The following is a 16,716-nucleotide window of genomic DNA, read 5'->3' on the forward strand; positions in this document are numbered from 1 at the left end:
TTAACTTTGTCTCTACAGTTTTGAAATGTAAGTTTCCTTCCCCTAAAATATATTTATTATTCTCCTAGCTAGCTGAGGAACGATTTGGAAATATAAGAACTGTTCGAGCTTTTGGAAAAGAAATGACTGAAATAGAGAAATATAACAGCAAAGTAGATCATGTGATGCAGCTAGCAAGGAAGGAGGCATTTGCCCGGGCTGGCTTCTTTGGAGCAGTAAGTAGATTGTTTTGGAAAAAGTGGAAAGGGTAGATGTTATGATTGGGAAAATTTTTTATTTTATGATGCTTGACATAAATAGAAGATATTTCTATTCTACTTCAAGACTAGGATTTACCTTCCTTGAAATATTTCTGTGAAAAAGGAGGGAAATGAGTAAATATAAGTAAAGAAAAGGCAGAGAACAAAATAATATGGAATCACCGCTGCTGCTCAAAGTGTGGTCTGAACCAGTCACATTACTTCACATTACTTCTCAGACTTAAGGACTGAGATTTATGAACATATTTCATTCAATATTGCAATATTTCAAATGTATTTTTATTTGCAATTCAGATTAAAACTTAATATTATAGAAAAGTCTTGCTATGATAGTTAAATGCAAAAAAAAAGAAAATTAATGGGCCACGTTAGCACTTTTTTCCCTGGGGTCTTCAGTTCCTGCCTAACTTCTGTATCTTCTTCATTTGACAGACTGGGCTGTCCGGGAACCTGATTGTGCTTTCTGTCCTGTACAAGGGAGGGCTGCTGATGGGCAGTGCCCACATGACTGTGGGTGAACTCTCTTCCTTCCTGATGTATGCTTTCTGGGTTGGAGTAAGCTTTGGAGGTACATAATTTAATTAGGCTTGGGGAATTATATAAATTAAATATCAGGTCATAGTTGCTGAAATAAAAACTTTACCATTATTCTATCTCTCACCAATTAACTTCAACTGAAAAAACATGTCTGAGAATATTATTCCAACTTGACTTTGAAAGACAGACTAAAGGGGCCTCCCCGGTGGCGCAGCGGATTGAGCACAGCGCTGTGAAGCTGTCTGCAGCCTCTGCAGCGTGGGTTCGATTCCCAGCCAGCCAAGGAGATACCCACATGGTGCAGCAGACCTCTCCTGTCTCACCCACTGCTCCCCTCAGCAGTGCTTTTGGTCCATCTGCCTGTTCTGCTCCCTGCTCTGTCTCTAGTGAATCCTCTCACCCTCCCACGCTTCTGACCTGTACCCCAGCTCTTGTATAAATAAATAAATCTTTAAAAAAAAAAAAAAGAAAGACAGACTAAAGGTCTGAGTGTGATCCTTCAAATAAGTGAGCAGTTCTTTGGTTGGGAAGCTTAGGGCTTTTGCAGGCTTCCTGAGGCTCCTGAACTCAGGGTCACAATGGAGCCATATTCTCCACCCTATATGTTAAAGAGCTTGTTCACTGTAGTCATAGAATGCAGCGGCAGGATGGCTCTAAAATAGTTCTGAAATATGTTCATTTCCCTAAAAGAAAGTCCTGTACTAATTAAGCAGTCTCTCTCATTCCTCTCCCTTTCCTATCTCCTAGCAACCACAATTGTTTTCTGTCTCCATGTATTTACTTATTCCAGATATTTCATATAAATGGAATCCTATCATGTGGCCGTGTTTGTTTGGCTTCTTTCACTTACCATAATGTTTTCAAGCTTCACCCCTATTACAATGTAGATCAGTAGCCTTCCACTTTATGGGTGAATAATATTCCATTGTACAGACAGCCATTTTGTTTATCCAGGGACATTTTGTTTTTGTTTTTCAGAGTCTAAACTCTTTATTATGCTGACCTACCTCCAATTTCTTCCCTTCATTTCACTTCTTTTCAAGTAATGAAATTTTTTTCAGAGGAGTTTTAGGTTCACAACAAAATTGAGCAGAAAGTACGGAGATTCCCCATATAACCTTTAACCACATAAGCTCCCCATTATCAATATTCCCCACCTGAGTGGTACATTTGTTACAATTGATGAACCTACACTGAGCATCTTTATCACTCAGGGTCCATAGCTTATTTTAGGGTTCACTCTTGTTCATTCTATGAACTTGAACAAATATATAATTACATGTATCCACCATTATAGTTTCAGTGTAATATTTCAGTTTCTGAAAATCCCCTGTGCTCAGCCACATCCTGCCTTCCTTGATAACCACTAATCCTTTCACTTTCTTCATGGTTTTGCCTTTTCCAGAATGTCACTTAGTGGAAATCATACAGATGTAGACTTTTCTGATTGGTTCCTCTCATGTAGCAATATACATTTAAGGTTGTTTCGTGTGTTTTATGGGGACTAGGTGATTTCTTTTTAGCATTGACTAATATTGCATTGTCTTATATACCACATTGTAGTACAGTGTAGTCCATTTATACAATGAAGGGTATCTTGGTTACTTCCAAATTTTGGCAATTATGAATAAAGCTGCTGTCAGAATCTCAGTGCAGGCGTTTGAGTGGACCTACGTTTTCAACTCCTTTGTGGACACGCAAAGAATGAGATTGCTAGGTTATGTAGTCAGTGTGCATTTAGTGTTGTAAGAGCTGTCTAACTGCCTGCACAGTGACTGTGTCGTTGTGCACCCCACATCAATGGGCGAGGTTTCCTGTTGCCCCAGAGCCTTCCAGCTCTTGGTGGTGTCAGAATCTTTAATTTTCTTTGTTCCAATAGGTGATAGTGTCTCACTGTTGTTTTAATTTGCAATTCCCTAATGACATAGGATGTGGAGCATCTTTGCAAATGCTCATTTGCTGTCAATATATCTTCTCTTGCTGAGGTATCTGTTCACGTCTATTGCCCACATTTTAATCGGGTTGTTTGTTTTTTAATTGTTGAGTTTTAAGAATGCTTTGTGTAATTTCAATACCAGTTATTTTTTCAAAAATTTATTTATGCATACAAGAGCTGGGGTGTAGGCCAGAGGTGAAGGGGGCCGTGAGAGGATTCACCAGAGACAGAGCAGGGAGCAGAACAGGCAGATTGACTGAAATACACTGCTGAGGGGAGCAGCAGGCAAGACAGTTGAGGCCTGCTGCACCATGTGGGTCGCTCCCTGGCTGGCTGCCTATAGCTTCATAGTGCTGAGACTTAACTCCTTGCGCCACCAGGGAGGTCCTCCATACCAGTTCTTACCAACTAGGTCTCTTGCAGAGATTTACTCAGTCTTTGATTTGTCTTCTTATTCTCTTCACACAGGGTCTTTCTGCAAAGCATAAATTTTTAATTTTAATGAAGTCCGATTTATCAGTGTATCTTGCTTTAGTGATATATCTCATTAAACCTGAGGTCATCTAGGTTTTCTCCTATGTTAATTATTTAGGACTTCTATAGTTTTGCATTTTATATTCAGGTCTATGGTTAATTTTGAATTAATTTTCATGAAGGTGTAAGATCTGTGTCTAGATTCATTGTTTTGCTTGTGGATGTCCACTTTCTCCAGCATCACTTGTTGAAAAGACTCCTTTCTCTATTGACTTGCCTGTGTTCATTTGTGAAAGATCGGTTGATTATTTATGTTGGTCTGTTTCTGTGCCCTTTCTGTTCCATTGATCTCTTTGTCTGCCCAGCGCATTTTTAATTCAACTTGAAGGTTTGAATCCACTGTATCTTGCACAAATATCTATAAATAATGCACAAATATATCTTAGGAGACATATTTGCATTGCATTTTTTCAGTATCTTTACTGAAGGAAAGTGTTACATGCATATGTTCAGGCTGATGAAATGGGTCAGTTTCATGTCATTAATTAAATCATAGTTCAAAGGTGACTTACTGCTGGAAACATGAATGGGCCTTGAACACATTATGTTAAGCGAGATGGGTCCAAAAGGTGAAGACAGGGGCTTCCCCGGTGGCGCAGCGGTTGAGCGCTGGGTTGCAAAACTGCCCGTGGCCTCTGCGGCGCCGGTTCGATCCCCAGCTGCTCCCCGGCCACCGGAGGAGGGTCCCACATGGCGCGCAGACCTCTCCTGCCGCCCGCTGCTCCCCTCAGCAGTGTACTTCGGTCCTTCTGCCTGCTCTGCTCCCCGCTCTGGCTCTGGTGAATTCTCTCACCCTCCCGCGCTTCTGACTGTACCCAGTGCATGTATAAACAAAACAAACAAACAAAACCAGCAAACAAATAAATAAAGCATGCCTCTATTAAAAAAAAAAAAAAAAAAAAAAGGTGAAGACAGGAACTATATGATAGCACTTGTATATGGGATCTTAAAAGGTCAAACCCATTAAAGAATAGAGGTAGAATATTTCACTTTATCAAGTGACTTTTCAGCTTCCAGCCTAGTGAAAGTTATATTCATTGAGTGCCTGAAGGGGAGGTTTGATTTTGTGGATATGAATTTAAAATAGCTATTATAGTATTTTATATTCTTTCAAAGTATGGGACAAGCATAGCATTTTTACTTATAATTTTGACTAAGTAGACTTTCTCTGTAACTTTGTGATTTCAATTTGATGGTTGATTCCTATGACTATTTGTTTACAAATCTCCTGATCAAACATTAAATACTTAGCAGAAATCGAGAAATTGGAGGAGGAAAAGATGAAGACAATTTAAATAATTTTAAAAAATTTTTAAATAATTTAAAATAATTTAAATTTTAAATAATTTAAAAAATTTAAATAAAGGTATGAGGCAGAGGGAATTCTGAATAGTTTCTAAGTAGCTGTCTTAAATCCTTTCTTGAAAATAACAAATTTTATTAAAAGCAAGTTACTGTTATTGTTCCTGAGGGATTACAGTAACAGATAGCCATTTCCTGGAGCCAGTGATGCATGCTGTGGCATTGCTTCTCATCCTCAGGTCTGAGCTCCTTCTACTCGGAGTTGATGAAAGGACTGGGTGCCGGGGGACGCCTCTGGGAGCTCATTGAGCGAGAGCCTGAGCTTCCCTTCAATGGTAGGCCTGAAATTGGTTTCGTCTTTTCTGGGGCTAAACAAATGTGACTTTGGGCAGCTAGACAGCTCCTTGCTCTCCCTGGGAAGGATGAGCATGACAAGGGCATCATCCTTGGCAGGGGAACGGTCATCAGAGGAAGGACTGCTGCTGGGATGTTGCTGTAGCCAAAGAGATCCTGGGAAGTGTGGAGGCTGGAAGCACAGTGTCCTGTCCACTGTTTACCTCCCTGTCGGTGCTGTGTTACCACTGCAGCAAGGCAGAAATGAGCACAGCCAAGGGGTGGAAATAGGAGGGACCCTGGCCAGTCAAGCTAATTTATTTTCCCTAGTGATTTTGCACTGCTGCCAGGCATAGGAGGAAAGGAAGAGGGATCACACTATAAAGCCTCAACATTTCTTGGCTTGGGGTATGGAGTGAGGGGTGCCAGTACTAATTGGGTAGAGCCAACTCTTTTATCAGCTATTTCCCAGGAAGCCAGTACAAGCCTGGGCCAATGAGGGCCCAGGAGAAGTGTAGTGGTGAGCAGTATCCACTCCCATCTACTGACCCCTGGGACTTTTTCGGTTAGGCCAGGTTAGTTAAATAAAAGCCCAGTATATTCTCCATTGTGATAGGCTGTATAAGAAATAAGCTCAGTTGAGAAAGATTGAACAATTCTCTTAACTCAGCAGCAAGGTAATACCAGGACACTAGAACATACCTTTGACCCCTCTAGCTCCATGGCCGATGTGCAGTGCCCACCTATTTATCATCATTCTCTCAGAACATTTATTTAGAGTGAATAAGGAAAACCCTGGACCAAGACAACTACAGGGAGAATGTGACTGGGTTTGAAGCCAGACAGCTGCAGGGGTGGATACTAACTCCATTACTTGCTCGCTTGGGCAGTTGTAGTCTCTGAGCCTCAGTGTCCTGTCAGTAAAACTTGGGCAGTCATTTCTACCTCTCATGTCTGGGAGATCACACAAGACTGTGTATTTGCAGAGCAGGCACCATTAGGCATCACACAAAGTCCTTTCCCTGCTCAGCCAGTAGGGGCTCAGACTCCAGGACAGCCATGGTGGTGCTGTCTGTCTATGTGGGAGAACCGTGAGTTTGATCCTGCATTAAGTTAATACTAATCTGTTTATATTCCAGAGGGGGTCATCTTAAGCGAGAAAAGCTTCCAAGGTGCTTTGGAGTTTAAGAACGTGCATTTTGCCTATCCGGCTCGCCCAGAGCTGTCCATATTCCAGAACTTCAGCCTTTCGATCCCATCAGGATCAGTCACAGCACTGGTTGGCCCAAGTGGTTCTGGCAAATCAACAGTGGTTTCCCTCCTCCTGAGATTGTATGACCCAGTTTCTGGTGAGTAGTTTGCCCTATGTGGGGCTAGAGAGCGCTCCTGAGCCTCTACTCTTGTGCTCTGGGATGGGATCTCATTGTGCAAAGACCTTGTAGTGTGAGAGCTCTGAATGCCAGAGGGCTTGTTCCCAGGAAAGAAAATCCCTTAAACAAAGGTGTCACTTTTAGAACTATGACAGCTCATATTGGAGGTCTGTTAGGCATTTTGTCTATTTCATGTCTCACCTCTTCAAGTCTAGAGTACCTCCTGAATCCCCCCTACCCATTTCCTATGCTGGTGTCCCTGATGCCCTCCTACTAGGAGGGAGACAGGCCAGGCTGCTCAGTGGCTATAAGAAGGTGCCTCCTGGCACTGCCACCCATGACCGGTACCAGGGACTAAGTGTCAGGAGCTTCAGCTGCTGAGCCTATGCAGGAACCATAGTTGCTCCTGGAGCCCTCTGACTGCTTGTACCTGCGAAGTGCTCTGTGGTTAGTGTGAAAACGGGTATTTGAACACCAATGATTCACCTCTGTATGATTGTTCCATGGAAGCTGTTTTGGGGAGTAAGGATTTTTTTTATGAATCTTTCTTTTCTTGATATTTACTTTATTCTTAACTGTATTATAGCATTTTTTAAAGCAGAGGACACTTTGTTTCACTTATACCCTTTTTTTTTTTAGATTTATTTATCCATCCATACAAGAACTGGGGTATAGGCCAAAGGTGTGGGGGGTGAGAGGATTCACCACAAACAGAGTGGGGAGCAGAACAGGCAGATTGACTGCAGTACACTGCTGAGGGGAGCAGCGGGCGAGACAGGAGAGGTCTGCTGCACCATGTGGGTTGCTTCCTGGCTGGGGATCCAATTCATGCTGCAGTGGCTGAGGATAGCTTCATAAGTTGCATCTTAACCCCTTGTGCCACCAGAGAGGCCCACTTATACCCTTTTTTTGTTGAGATATAATTGATTGATAACATGTTAATTTCATTTGATACATGTATATATTGCAAAATACTAACCACAATATTGTCTGGTTAATATCCTTTACCACCTATAGTTACAACATTTATATCCTTCTTTATGTCAGACCCTAGAGTAGGTATTCCATATGTGATATTTTATTTTGAGTTGAGAAAATAATGATATTTCCCAGCAAGTAAACATCTGTTAGTAAAAATCAAAACAGAAGTCTAAATAGAATGGCTTATGGTTTTTGTATGTGTGCTTTTTGGTTAAACCAATGACAGCTGATTATGTGCTGAGTAATTATTTGACTTGCAGATCTGACCATAGAATCACTATGTTAAAATGGGTGCTATTACACTGTCTGTGGAATCACTGTCTTAATTCACTCTATTTGCTCTAAATCTGCATTTTAAAAATTTCTACAGGAAGACCTAATCTCTTTAACTTTTACCAGTGTGGAGAGCAGCAACTTAAATCTACTAATGCTGTGCCTTTCCTGATGACCTCCCATAACTGTCCCTCCTGCCCCAACATCCTTTGCTAAGATATTTAAAGTGGTGGCTTAAGTTTTTTGCTGAGTTACTAAGTTTTATTTGGTTTCTTCTATGTGTACAAGAGATATAGATGGATTATCAACTTCTTTTTGGTTTAAAAAAAGAAAAATCCTAGCTAGGTGGATGCAAATCAAGTCAAAATATCAAATCCCTCATTTCTTCATCACAGTGAATAAATTAAGAGGAAAAGAAACTACATTTAAATTCCTGCCCATGTACTGTAGAACAGCTTATACTTTCAAGGTCAAAGAGCTCAGGTTTTTCCCAGTGTATGAAGGTTTACAACTGGCTTGTATAATTCACACCACTCACTGAGAAGACATGGCTTTCCCTTTGTTAGTCATCATCATCATCACCAGACATTGTTGAGTTCCCTCACTGTGCAGAATTAATTTTATTGGCTACATCTAATTATTTAGAATCTCTGCCCCAATATCGATGAGATGCTTAGTTGCATGTAACAAATTCTCCTCCAACTAAGTGCATACAGGGAGGGGTATTTTAAGGAGTTATGAAAGTATTTAATGATCTTTGGTGGGGTTGGACTTTCAGCACACCATGCAGAACTTTACCAGGTCTTCAAGGTAGCTGCCAGTGGTGACGTGGTCAGCGAATTGGAGAATTAGGCAGTCACTGTCATGGGTTCAGTTTCAGACTGTGTCCCTTCTTCCAGTGTTTGTGTCAGCAAGTGACACCTTGTGGCTTGCCCCTCTCCCCTCTAAGTCCTGAATCAGAGCTTTGCATTGGTGCACCTTTGTGGATTCTGAGTCTGGGAAGCTGTCTGCAACCTCTGGATGAAGGAGCCAGGGCTGGATGGATGAACTAGAGGGGCTAGTCATCTAACCACTGAGGAAGTGAGTAGATCTAGAGAGTCTGTGAGATATGTTGTTTTAGTTTCTGTTTAGAGATTTTGAGTATCTTTAAAAAGCTGAGTCTGGAGCCTGCCTGCCAGATTCTTTCTGTCTTTACATTAGTCATGGGCCCCGGGACGCTCAGTGACTTTCATTTTCTCTTTACAAGGAACTATCAGTCTTGATGGCCATGATATCCGCCAACTAAATCCCGTCTGGCTGAGATCGAAGATTGGGACAGTGAGTCAGGTACGAGAGGATTCTGTTTTTATTAAACTTTCGTTTTAAATTGCTTTTTATCAATTGTCTTGTCAATCTCACATGGCAGATTGCTTGGGTTGGTAAATAGTGCTGTTCCTAAAAACCTTATACACTTTAACTAGTTGATACATTGACTTTTTAATCAAAAGCTAGGACGTGAGAATGGGGAAAAAAATGATATAACTTTTCAGCTTCTATTGACTCTTCAGAAATTCCATTTTCATTACTAGTCACAGTCTATTGCTTTGCATAATGGGTTTCAGGGATAAGCAAGCAAAGGCTATGGCAAAAATCAGGATCTCTTTGAAAAGAGGCTGACGATTTCAAGGCAGATATTAATGGAATGTAGTGGCTTGACTCTGGGGTCAAGGCTGGGTTACACTTCTAGAGGTTGATGACAATATTTTCCTTTTTAAAGAAGATTTATTTTTATTTATTTATGCATAAAAGAACTGGGGTGTAGGTCAGAGGTGCAGGGGGTAAGAGGATTAATCAGAGACAGGGTAGGGAGCAGAACAGTCAGATCTACTGAAATACACTGGGAGCAGCTGGCGAGACAAGATGCCTTGTGGGTCAGCTCCCTGGATGGGGATCAAACTCGTGCTGCAGTGGCTGCTGATAGCTTCATAGTGCTGAGACTTAACCCCTTATACCACAAGGGAGGCCCCGTAAACATGAATTTTTTTAACAAGTCTATAACATTTTAACAAGTCTATTGGGTGAATTTATAGGGAATGAAGAAAATACATCTTTGGGAACAGCATAATCATTTAATATAAGTACTGTATAAAGCTCCACTGTACATACTAGATATATTTGATTTTAAGTCACTCAAATACATCTCAATTTTAATAAGATCCTCTATGCACACATTTGCTACTGAAAACTGAAATGGCACATCAAAAATTTTATCATAGTTCAAATGTTTGAAAGCCTGGAGATCTATTAAAGCACCCTGCCCGAATTAGGCGCTAATCAAACCACCCAATAGTGGCTTACTTTCCTCCCACACAAGTTATTTTGCTTAAAGTTCCTGTGTTGCATTTCATCTCTCCAACCTGAGGTTTCTCTAAACTACACAAACAAGACCTACTAGTGCTTTTTTGAGTCAAATAAAAGAATGTAACTGAAGTACACTGAGGTCATTCATGCACAAGCAACATTAGGTTTCTTCTAAGTTACTGGAATGAAGTTAGAAAAGAGATGCAAGAAAAAGATGTCACAGAATTTGTGTCGCAGGTTACGGAACATGAGCTCAGGGTCCCTCACAGCACTGAGCAGCTCTCCCAAGCTGCTGTGTAGTGACCCACCCCAGAATTGCTGTCAAGAAAGGACAGTACAAGAATAAGGTTTATGGCTTAGTTGATTCCGTGTCATAATTTTCCTCCATGGCAATCTTCTCTTCAGGAAACTCTGTGACACCGGCAGCCAACAACACAGTGATTGTTTTTTATTCTTTTGTCAGAGAAAATTGGTTGAGGTTTGGGTATCTGATTTTTGTTCCCCTTCCCCTCCATTCTTTCTGAGCTATCATCAGTGTCTGTGCTCCCATCCCTTAGGGGGTGCCAGCCCTGATCCCCTGTAAGATCTTTTCTTGGTGCTGCTATTAGGGTGGATATTCTGGTAGAGTGGCAGGGAGCTTCACACTAGGTTTAGTCCAGTCACTATGATTCTTTATTAGCCCTTCTGAGGTAGGTTGTGAGGCAGCTGCATCTTCCTGGGAACTGTCTTCAGTGGACGTCTTGAGAAGACTAGGGTCAAGGCTGGGTTACACTTCTAGATAGCTCAGAAGAGAACAAGAAAAACCTGAAGTCCCCCCCCTCCCAAAAAAAAAAAAAAACTGGGGAAAGAATCTTATTAGATATATTTGAAACCTGTTCTGAAATTTTCAGTAAATATATTTTATTTTCATTTTGCAGGAACCAATTTTGTTTTCGTGCTCAATTGCTGAGAACATTGCTTATGGTGCAGATGACCCTTCATTGGTGACTGCTGAGCAGATAGAGAAAGTGGCTGATGTAGCCAATGCAGCTGCTTTCATCCGAAATTTCCCTCAAGGATTCAACACTGTGGTTGGAGAAAAGGGCATTCTCCTTTCAGGTACCTTTTTAGTGCTGGTAGCAAACACTCTTCAGGCAGATCATATTGCAGTATTATTTTATAATTAGACTTTTGTACTTAGAGTTTATGAAATTAGCTTTTCTACTTTATAAAATCTCCTTTGTATGTGGACAACTCCCCCACTTTCCTTCACTTTCTACCCTAAAGGTGTTCCTGATTTCCCACTGAGTGTGCCATTGAGTAGTACTCAGCCACAGCAGCCTTTTTCTTATCTGAGAAAAGATGTGTTTTGTGATTTGAAATCCTTGAAAATTGTAGAAAATGAGAATGATTTGTTCAGGAAAGCAGGGACTGTGACTCAGGAACAGAATTGAGAACAAAAGAGTTCTTTATCCCCCAGTTTGTACTGTACACGTCAGACCAGGGGTTGACACACTTTTCTACAAAGAGCCAGAGAGCACATATTTTAGGTCTTAGGGGCCACCTGTGGTCTCTGTCACAACCCTTTTAAAACATAAAAACCACTCTTAGATCAGCCTGTAGCATTGTTTGCTGTGCCCTGTTCTAGAGGAGTGGAAGACTCAGACCTGAGGCACATTCTGTTCCCTGTGATATCTGAGCACATCTAGCTTATAGTGAATTGTGGGTGCTGTATTTTCAGGAGCCAGAGAACCTTTTAATTTAATTTAACTTTTTTTTTTTTTTTTTTTTTTTTTGCTTCAGAGCGCAGATGTGGGACCAATGAGTACAACTTACGGGGAAATAAATATTTGGTTAAACACAGGGTTTTTTTTTAATCACAAACATTGAAATATGCTTCCTTTCCTGATGATGATTTCTGTCTCAGGACATGTCCGAGCCCAGCACGGAGGCCCCAGGTCTCAGTGAAGCCTGGCTGGCTGGACTAGAACAGTATTTATTTGCAACTTTAAACTTCTTACTTTAAATTAGATCACAGAAAATTTAACATAGAAATGTTTTCAGTGTATTGTGTATGATTTTTTAAACTATGAGCAGTAGGTGAAAGCATGTTTTTGATAGATTTGGAGTTCCGGAAAGTAGTCAGGCATTGCTGTATAGAAGGGAACTGCTGCTGCATCTCTGAAGCAGCATTTCTGTCCTAAGGCAGAACCAGTGTGAGCTGCTTGTGGCATCACCAGAACCATCGAGGCGTTGGGTTGGCACTCCCTGTCTGTCCCACAATCACACCACTTCTCCCTTGGAGCAGATTCTGCGTGTCTTCTTCCCTCTACCAGGATTTCAGGTTCCATTTCACAATGAACTAAACAAAGGTTTCAGTCCACTCTTGCTTTTTGGGAGGGGAAGAATATCTAGCAGTACTTCCTGGGTGCCACTGAGCGCTGAGGGTTTCTCAGCACTGATTTAAGCACTCACTTGGCTGCTTTACTGACCAACCTCAGAGCCCTGGGGCACCCTTGCCAGAGATGTTCAGAAAGAAAGGGCTCCCCTTGCTGGAAGCATGGGGTTTGAGGGCAGCATTCAGCAACACCACACATTTTGGTCAATGATGAAGTTTTTGTTTTAGGATGAAATATATGATGTTCAATATTAATTACCGTTAATAATTACGTTCAACCAATAAAATCAACCAAAAGCGAATGTTTTCATCAGAAAAAATGAAATTGAATTTTCCAAAACAAACTAAGTCAGGAATGAGTCTGGACTACTGCGCCCTGAGGCTTTGCCAGTTGTGAATTAGAAGTGTAGGCCCCTGGAGGAAAGGTGAAGGGTGGAGTGAGACTCAGCCGAGGAAGGCTGTCATCTCCGACGTTCTGTTTCCCTTCATAGACTTTGTCTGAACCTCCCCTCTGCCCACCCCCAAGTTTGCTTGTTCCCTGGCTTTGAGTTTGGGCTTTAAAAAGGAGAGGGGCATTTAGAGGGACTTACTCTATTGTTACTTTCAGTTTCATGTGTCCACAGTTTTTCCCTAGGGCAGGGAAAAGGAGAGAAAAACATTGAGAATGGAAAGTTTTAAGAATAGTGCCCCTAGGCAGGAGAGTAGAATCATAAATCCTGGTACCACTGATACCCTTTACTCCCATCCACTTCACATGTTAAGAAACCTCTAAGTATGTTGAGTTTCTGGTCTCCTTGCTACATTGAAGACCTTGGCTCTGGCACTCACCAGCTTGGCCAGGTTATTTTGTGTCTCAGTTTTTCATCTTTAAAAGGAGAATAATTATAAGATATATACTTCATAGGAGTTTAAAAAAAGATTAAATGAGACAATACATGTGATACATTTAGAAAATGCCTGGTACATGGGAACTCCTCAATAAATTATAGCTATAATAATAGTTATTATTATTAATTTTGAAAGTAAGAAGATGATATATTTAAACAATAGGTTTTTGTTCTACCATATATGTCAGGTGTGCCTGACTCTAGAAGAAGCTACCTTGAAATGGCCACATGGCCTATCAGAAAAACCTATTACCAATAACATGTTAAAGCTTTCAGTTAAAAAAACATGTGTTGTTTTATTGTCAGGTGGCCAGAAACAGCGGATTGCAATTGCCCGTGCTCTGCTTAAGGTAAGTCTGAGGCCACTTGGCTGGATTTTTTTGTCATTGTTTGAATTAGAGACCTTACAATAGGTAATTCACTATTTTCCTCTTTCCCCTCCCCCCACCTTTTTTTGAAGAGAAAAGGTAGGGATGGTTGGTAGTTCTGGCTGAAGATGGGATTTGAACCCTTGTCCTTCAGACTCTTCACTCCTTGCTCTTTAACAACTATGCTGAGGATAAAGTCCCTCCCAGTTCTGGTGGAAGATGAGTAGCACATAGTGCATGTTGTCCCAGTTTAACAAGAACTAACTACGTATCAGGAGCCCAGTAATGTGCTGGGGTTGACAGGGGAGAAAAGTTTAACACATGGACCTTCCATAGCATAGTTTCTCCATAACTGGTGAAGTATTGATTAAATCAAAGTATCAGGGCCTCCCCTGGTGGCGCAGTAGTTGAGCACTGGACTGTGAGGCTGCCCGCAGCCTCTGCAGCACTGGTTCGATCCCTGTCCACCGGCAAGGGTCCCACATGGCATGACAGACCTCTCCTGCCAAGCCCGCTGCTCCCCTCAGCAGTGTGTTTCGTCATTCTGCCTGCTCTGTTCCCCGCTCTGGCTTTGGTGAATTCTCTCACCCTCCTGCACTTCTGACTGTACCCAGTGCTTGTGTAAATAAATAAATAAATAAATCTTTAAAAACAAACAAATAAATAAATAAAAGTATCAAAACAGTACAGCTATGCTTATTTATATAATCTGAAATCAACTAATAAACCCAATAGTACAGACTTGAAATACTTACCCAAAATTCCTGGGAGGAGAGGGAAAAGCCATTTTAGCTGAATGCTATAGTCATTGTGATTTTTAGGAAATCATAGCTTTCTCTTTTGTTATAAAACAACTCTTCAGATTTGTAAGTGATTTTGGAAAAAAAAAAGCTTTATTGAAGCATCATTTCCATATAAATTTAGAGTTGTGTAACCATCATATAAACCAAGTTTTGAACATTCCTGGTACACCATATTAAGATCCCTTGTATCCATTTGCAGTCTTTCCCCATTCCTACCTCTAACTTCAGATGACCACTCATTTACTTTCTGTCTATCTAGAGTTGCCTTTCTGGGCATTTCAGATGTATGAAATTAGACAAGATACGGTCTTATGCTTTCAGCCTCTCTTTCTGCTTTCTTCATGTTGTAACTTACATCACTGTTTCATTCCTTTCTGTTGCTGAATGGTACTTCTTTGTATGAGTAGACTACAATTTGTTGATCCACTCACTGGTTGATGAGCATTTGGGTTTTTTCTAGTTTGAGACTATTGTGAATAGTACTGCTATGAATAGTGTAAAAATTTTGGTGTGGACATATGTTTTCATTTTTTGTGGATCAATTTCTAGGCAAAGCTAAAATTTAATGCGTTGTATCTATATATCTGAGCTTACTCTTATTTTTGCTCTGTTTATGATATTCCTGACCAAACTAACTATAAGCAGGACTTTGAGTGTAGACCAGTGTGTAGTGATGATGATTTAAAATCATCTCTAACTCTTATTTTACATGCTTATCAGACACTTAATAGTTTTTTATTTTTTGTAGCAGCTTTATTGTTATAGGACCACATACCATACAACTTGTCCACTTAAAGTATATAATTCAAGGGTTTTAGTGTATTCAGAGTTGTGCATCCATTCACCATAATTAAAAATCTTTTCATCACCCCAAAAAGAGACTGTATATTCTTTATCAGTCATGTACACACACCTCACCATTGACTGCAGCCCTAGCTGACCCTAGTTTGCTTTCTGTCTCTATAGACATGCATGTTCTGGACATTCATGTAAACCAAGTCATACAACATGTGACATTTTGTGTCTTAACAGTATCAGCACTTCATTTCTTTTTGAGAGTTTGTATTTTTCTAACAAAAGTATGTTTTCTTTTTAATGTTTTTCCTCCTTCAGAATCCCAAAATTCTTCTCCTAGATGAAGCAACCAGGTGAGGATAGCTTAATACTATGTGTAATTGTATTAAGCCAATTTCTTCCTTAATAAGAATTTGTTATTTTGTACTTCAGTGATACAGCCGAAGAGGCCTTCCCCACTTATACTTTAAAGTGACCAAGTTTGGATTGATAATGACAGTTGGGAGGCAGTGGCCAGGCTGAGTCATGAGTTTAGGATTCTAGTTCCAATTCAGATACATTTGGGATGAATCCCTAATTTTTCTCATCAGTAACTATGCAGAATGCTTGTCTGCTTATGTTGCAGTGGTTCAGTGGAAATCAGAGGTCCCAAGATTCCTTTTTACAGTAACATTATAATATAGAATATAGAGAGAGACTGAAGAAGTTGCAATTTCGATCATAGTAAATATTCACTGACAATGATAGGCTACTGTATATGAAACAGAAAATACAGTATACATGACACTGACATCTTTGCTTTCTCAATGGGTTTTCCTGTTTAAGTGCATTGGATGCTGAAAATGAGTACCTTGTACAAGAAGCTCTAGATCGACTAATGGAAGGAAGAACAGTGTTAATTATTGCTCATCGCCTTTCCACCATCAAGAATGCGAATGTGGTAGCTGTTCTTGACCAAGGAAAAATTACTGAATATGGGAAGCATGAAGAACTGCTTTCAAAACCAGATGGGACATACAGAAAATTAATGGGCAAACAAAGTTTTATTTTAGCATAAAGGAGCAATTGCTGGTAAACTGAATGAGACCTTAATGCAAAACAGCATTACAGAAAGAAAAAGATTATATGAAATCCGTAAATCATACTTCAAGTTGTTTGAAATATGCTTATTTTATCCCAAGTGTGTAAAATAATTGTTTTGAGATACTTTCCTCAAGACCTTTTTATTCAGCATTTTAATAATCATGACTTTTTAAATGTCTATACCACTGAAGTTATTTTCAGGTTTTGTACTTTCTTTTTATCTTGGAATATTTTAAGTAATGTAGAATAGCACATCACTTTCTTTTTCCTGCTGTTATAGATTGAAGGTATTGTCAAATGACAACTTTTAAAAGGGAATTATAAATAAAATGCCTAATTGTTTTAGGCAAGTTTACCAATCTCTGTGTAACTCTCTTGGTGTATTCTACCTACTATAGGTCTAATTTTACTAAGTATGTAATAGAAGACACAAATCTAACTATTTTATGCTGATAACCTTATGAAACATACATAGGAGTAGTTAATGTCACAAGGTGAGAAGAGACATTTTATATTCCCTGTCTCCTGTGTCTTCAG

General features: G+C 40.2%; 1 protein-coding gene across 1 annotated transcript in view; it reads left to right on the forward strand.

The window, feature by feature from the left end:
- Positions 1 to 16,153, forward strand: part of ABCB10 (ATP binding cassette subfamily B member 10) — a gene marked incomplete at both ends in the record, with an annotated part of 30,228 nt that extends 14,075 nt beyond the window's left edge. Inside the window, 9 exons of the mRNA XM_084253571.1 lie at positions 69 to 215; positions 693 to 828; positions 4,809 to 4,904; positions 6,042 to 6,251; positions 8,773 to 8,852; positions 10,784 to 10,964; positions 13,437 to 13,480; positions 15,415 to 15,449; positions 15,922 to 16,153. Of these exons, the coding sequence (XP_084109697.1) occupies positions 69 to 215; positions 693 to 828; positions 4,809 to 4,904; positions 6,042 to 6,251; positions 8,773 to 8,852; positions 10,784 to 10,964; positions 13,437 to 13,480; positions 15,415 to 15,449; positions 15,922 to 16,153 (1,161 nt within the window). The remainder of the gene's footprint in view (positions 1 to 68; positions 216 to 692; positions 829 to 4,808; positions 4,905 to 6,041; positions 6,252 to 8,772; positions 8,853 to 10,783; positions 10,965 to 13,436; positions 13,481 to 15,414; positions 15,450 to 15,921) is intronic.
- Positions 16,154 to 16,716: the final 563 nt, after the last annotated feature.

The sequence above is a fragment of the Talpa europaea genome (assembly GCF_964194135.1).
Source record: "Talpa europaea genome assembly, chromosome: 14".
In the NCBI taxonomy this organism is placed as follows: Eukaryota; Metazoa; Chordata; class Mammalia; order Eulipotyphla; family Talpidae; genus Talpa; species Talpa europaea.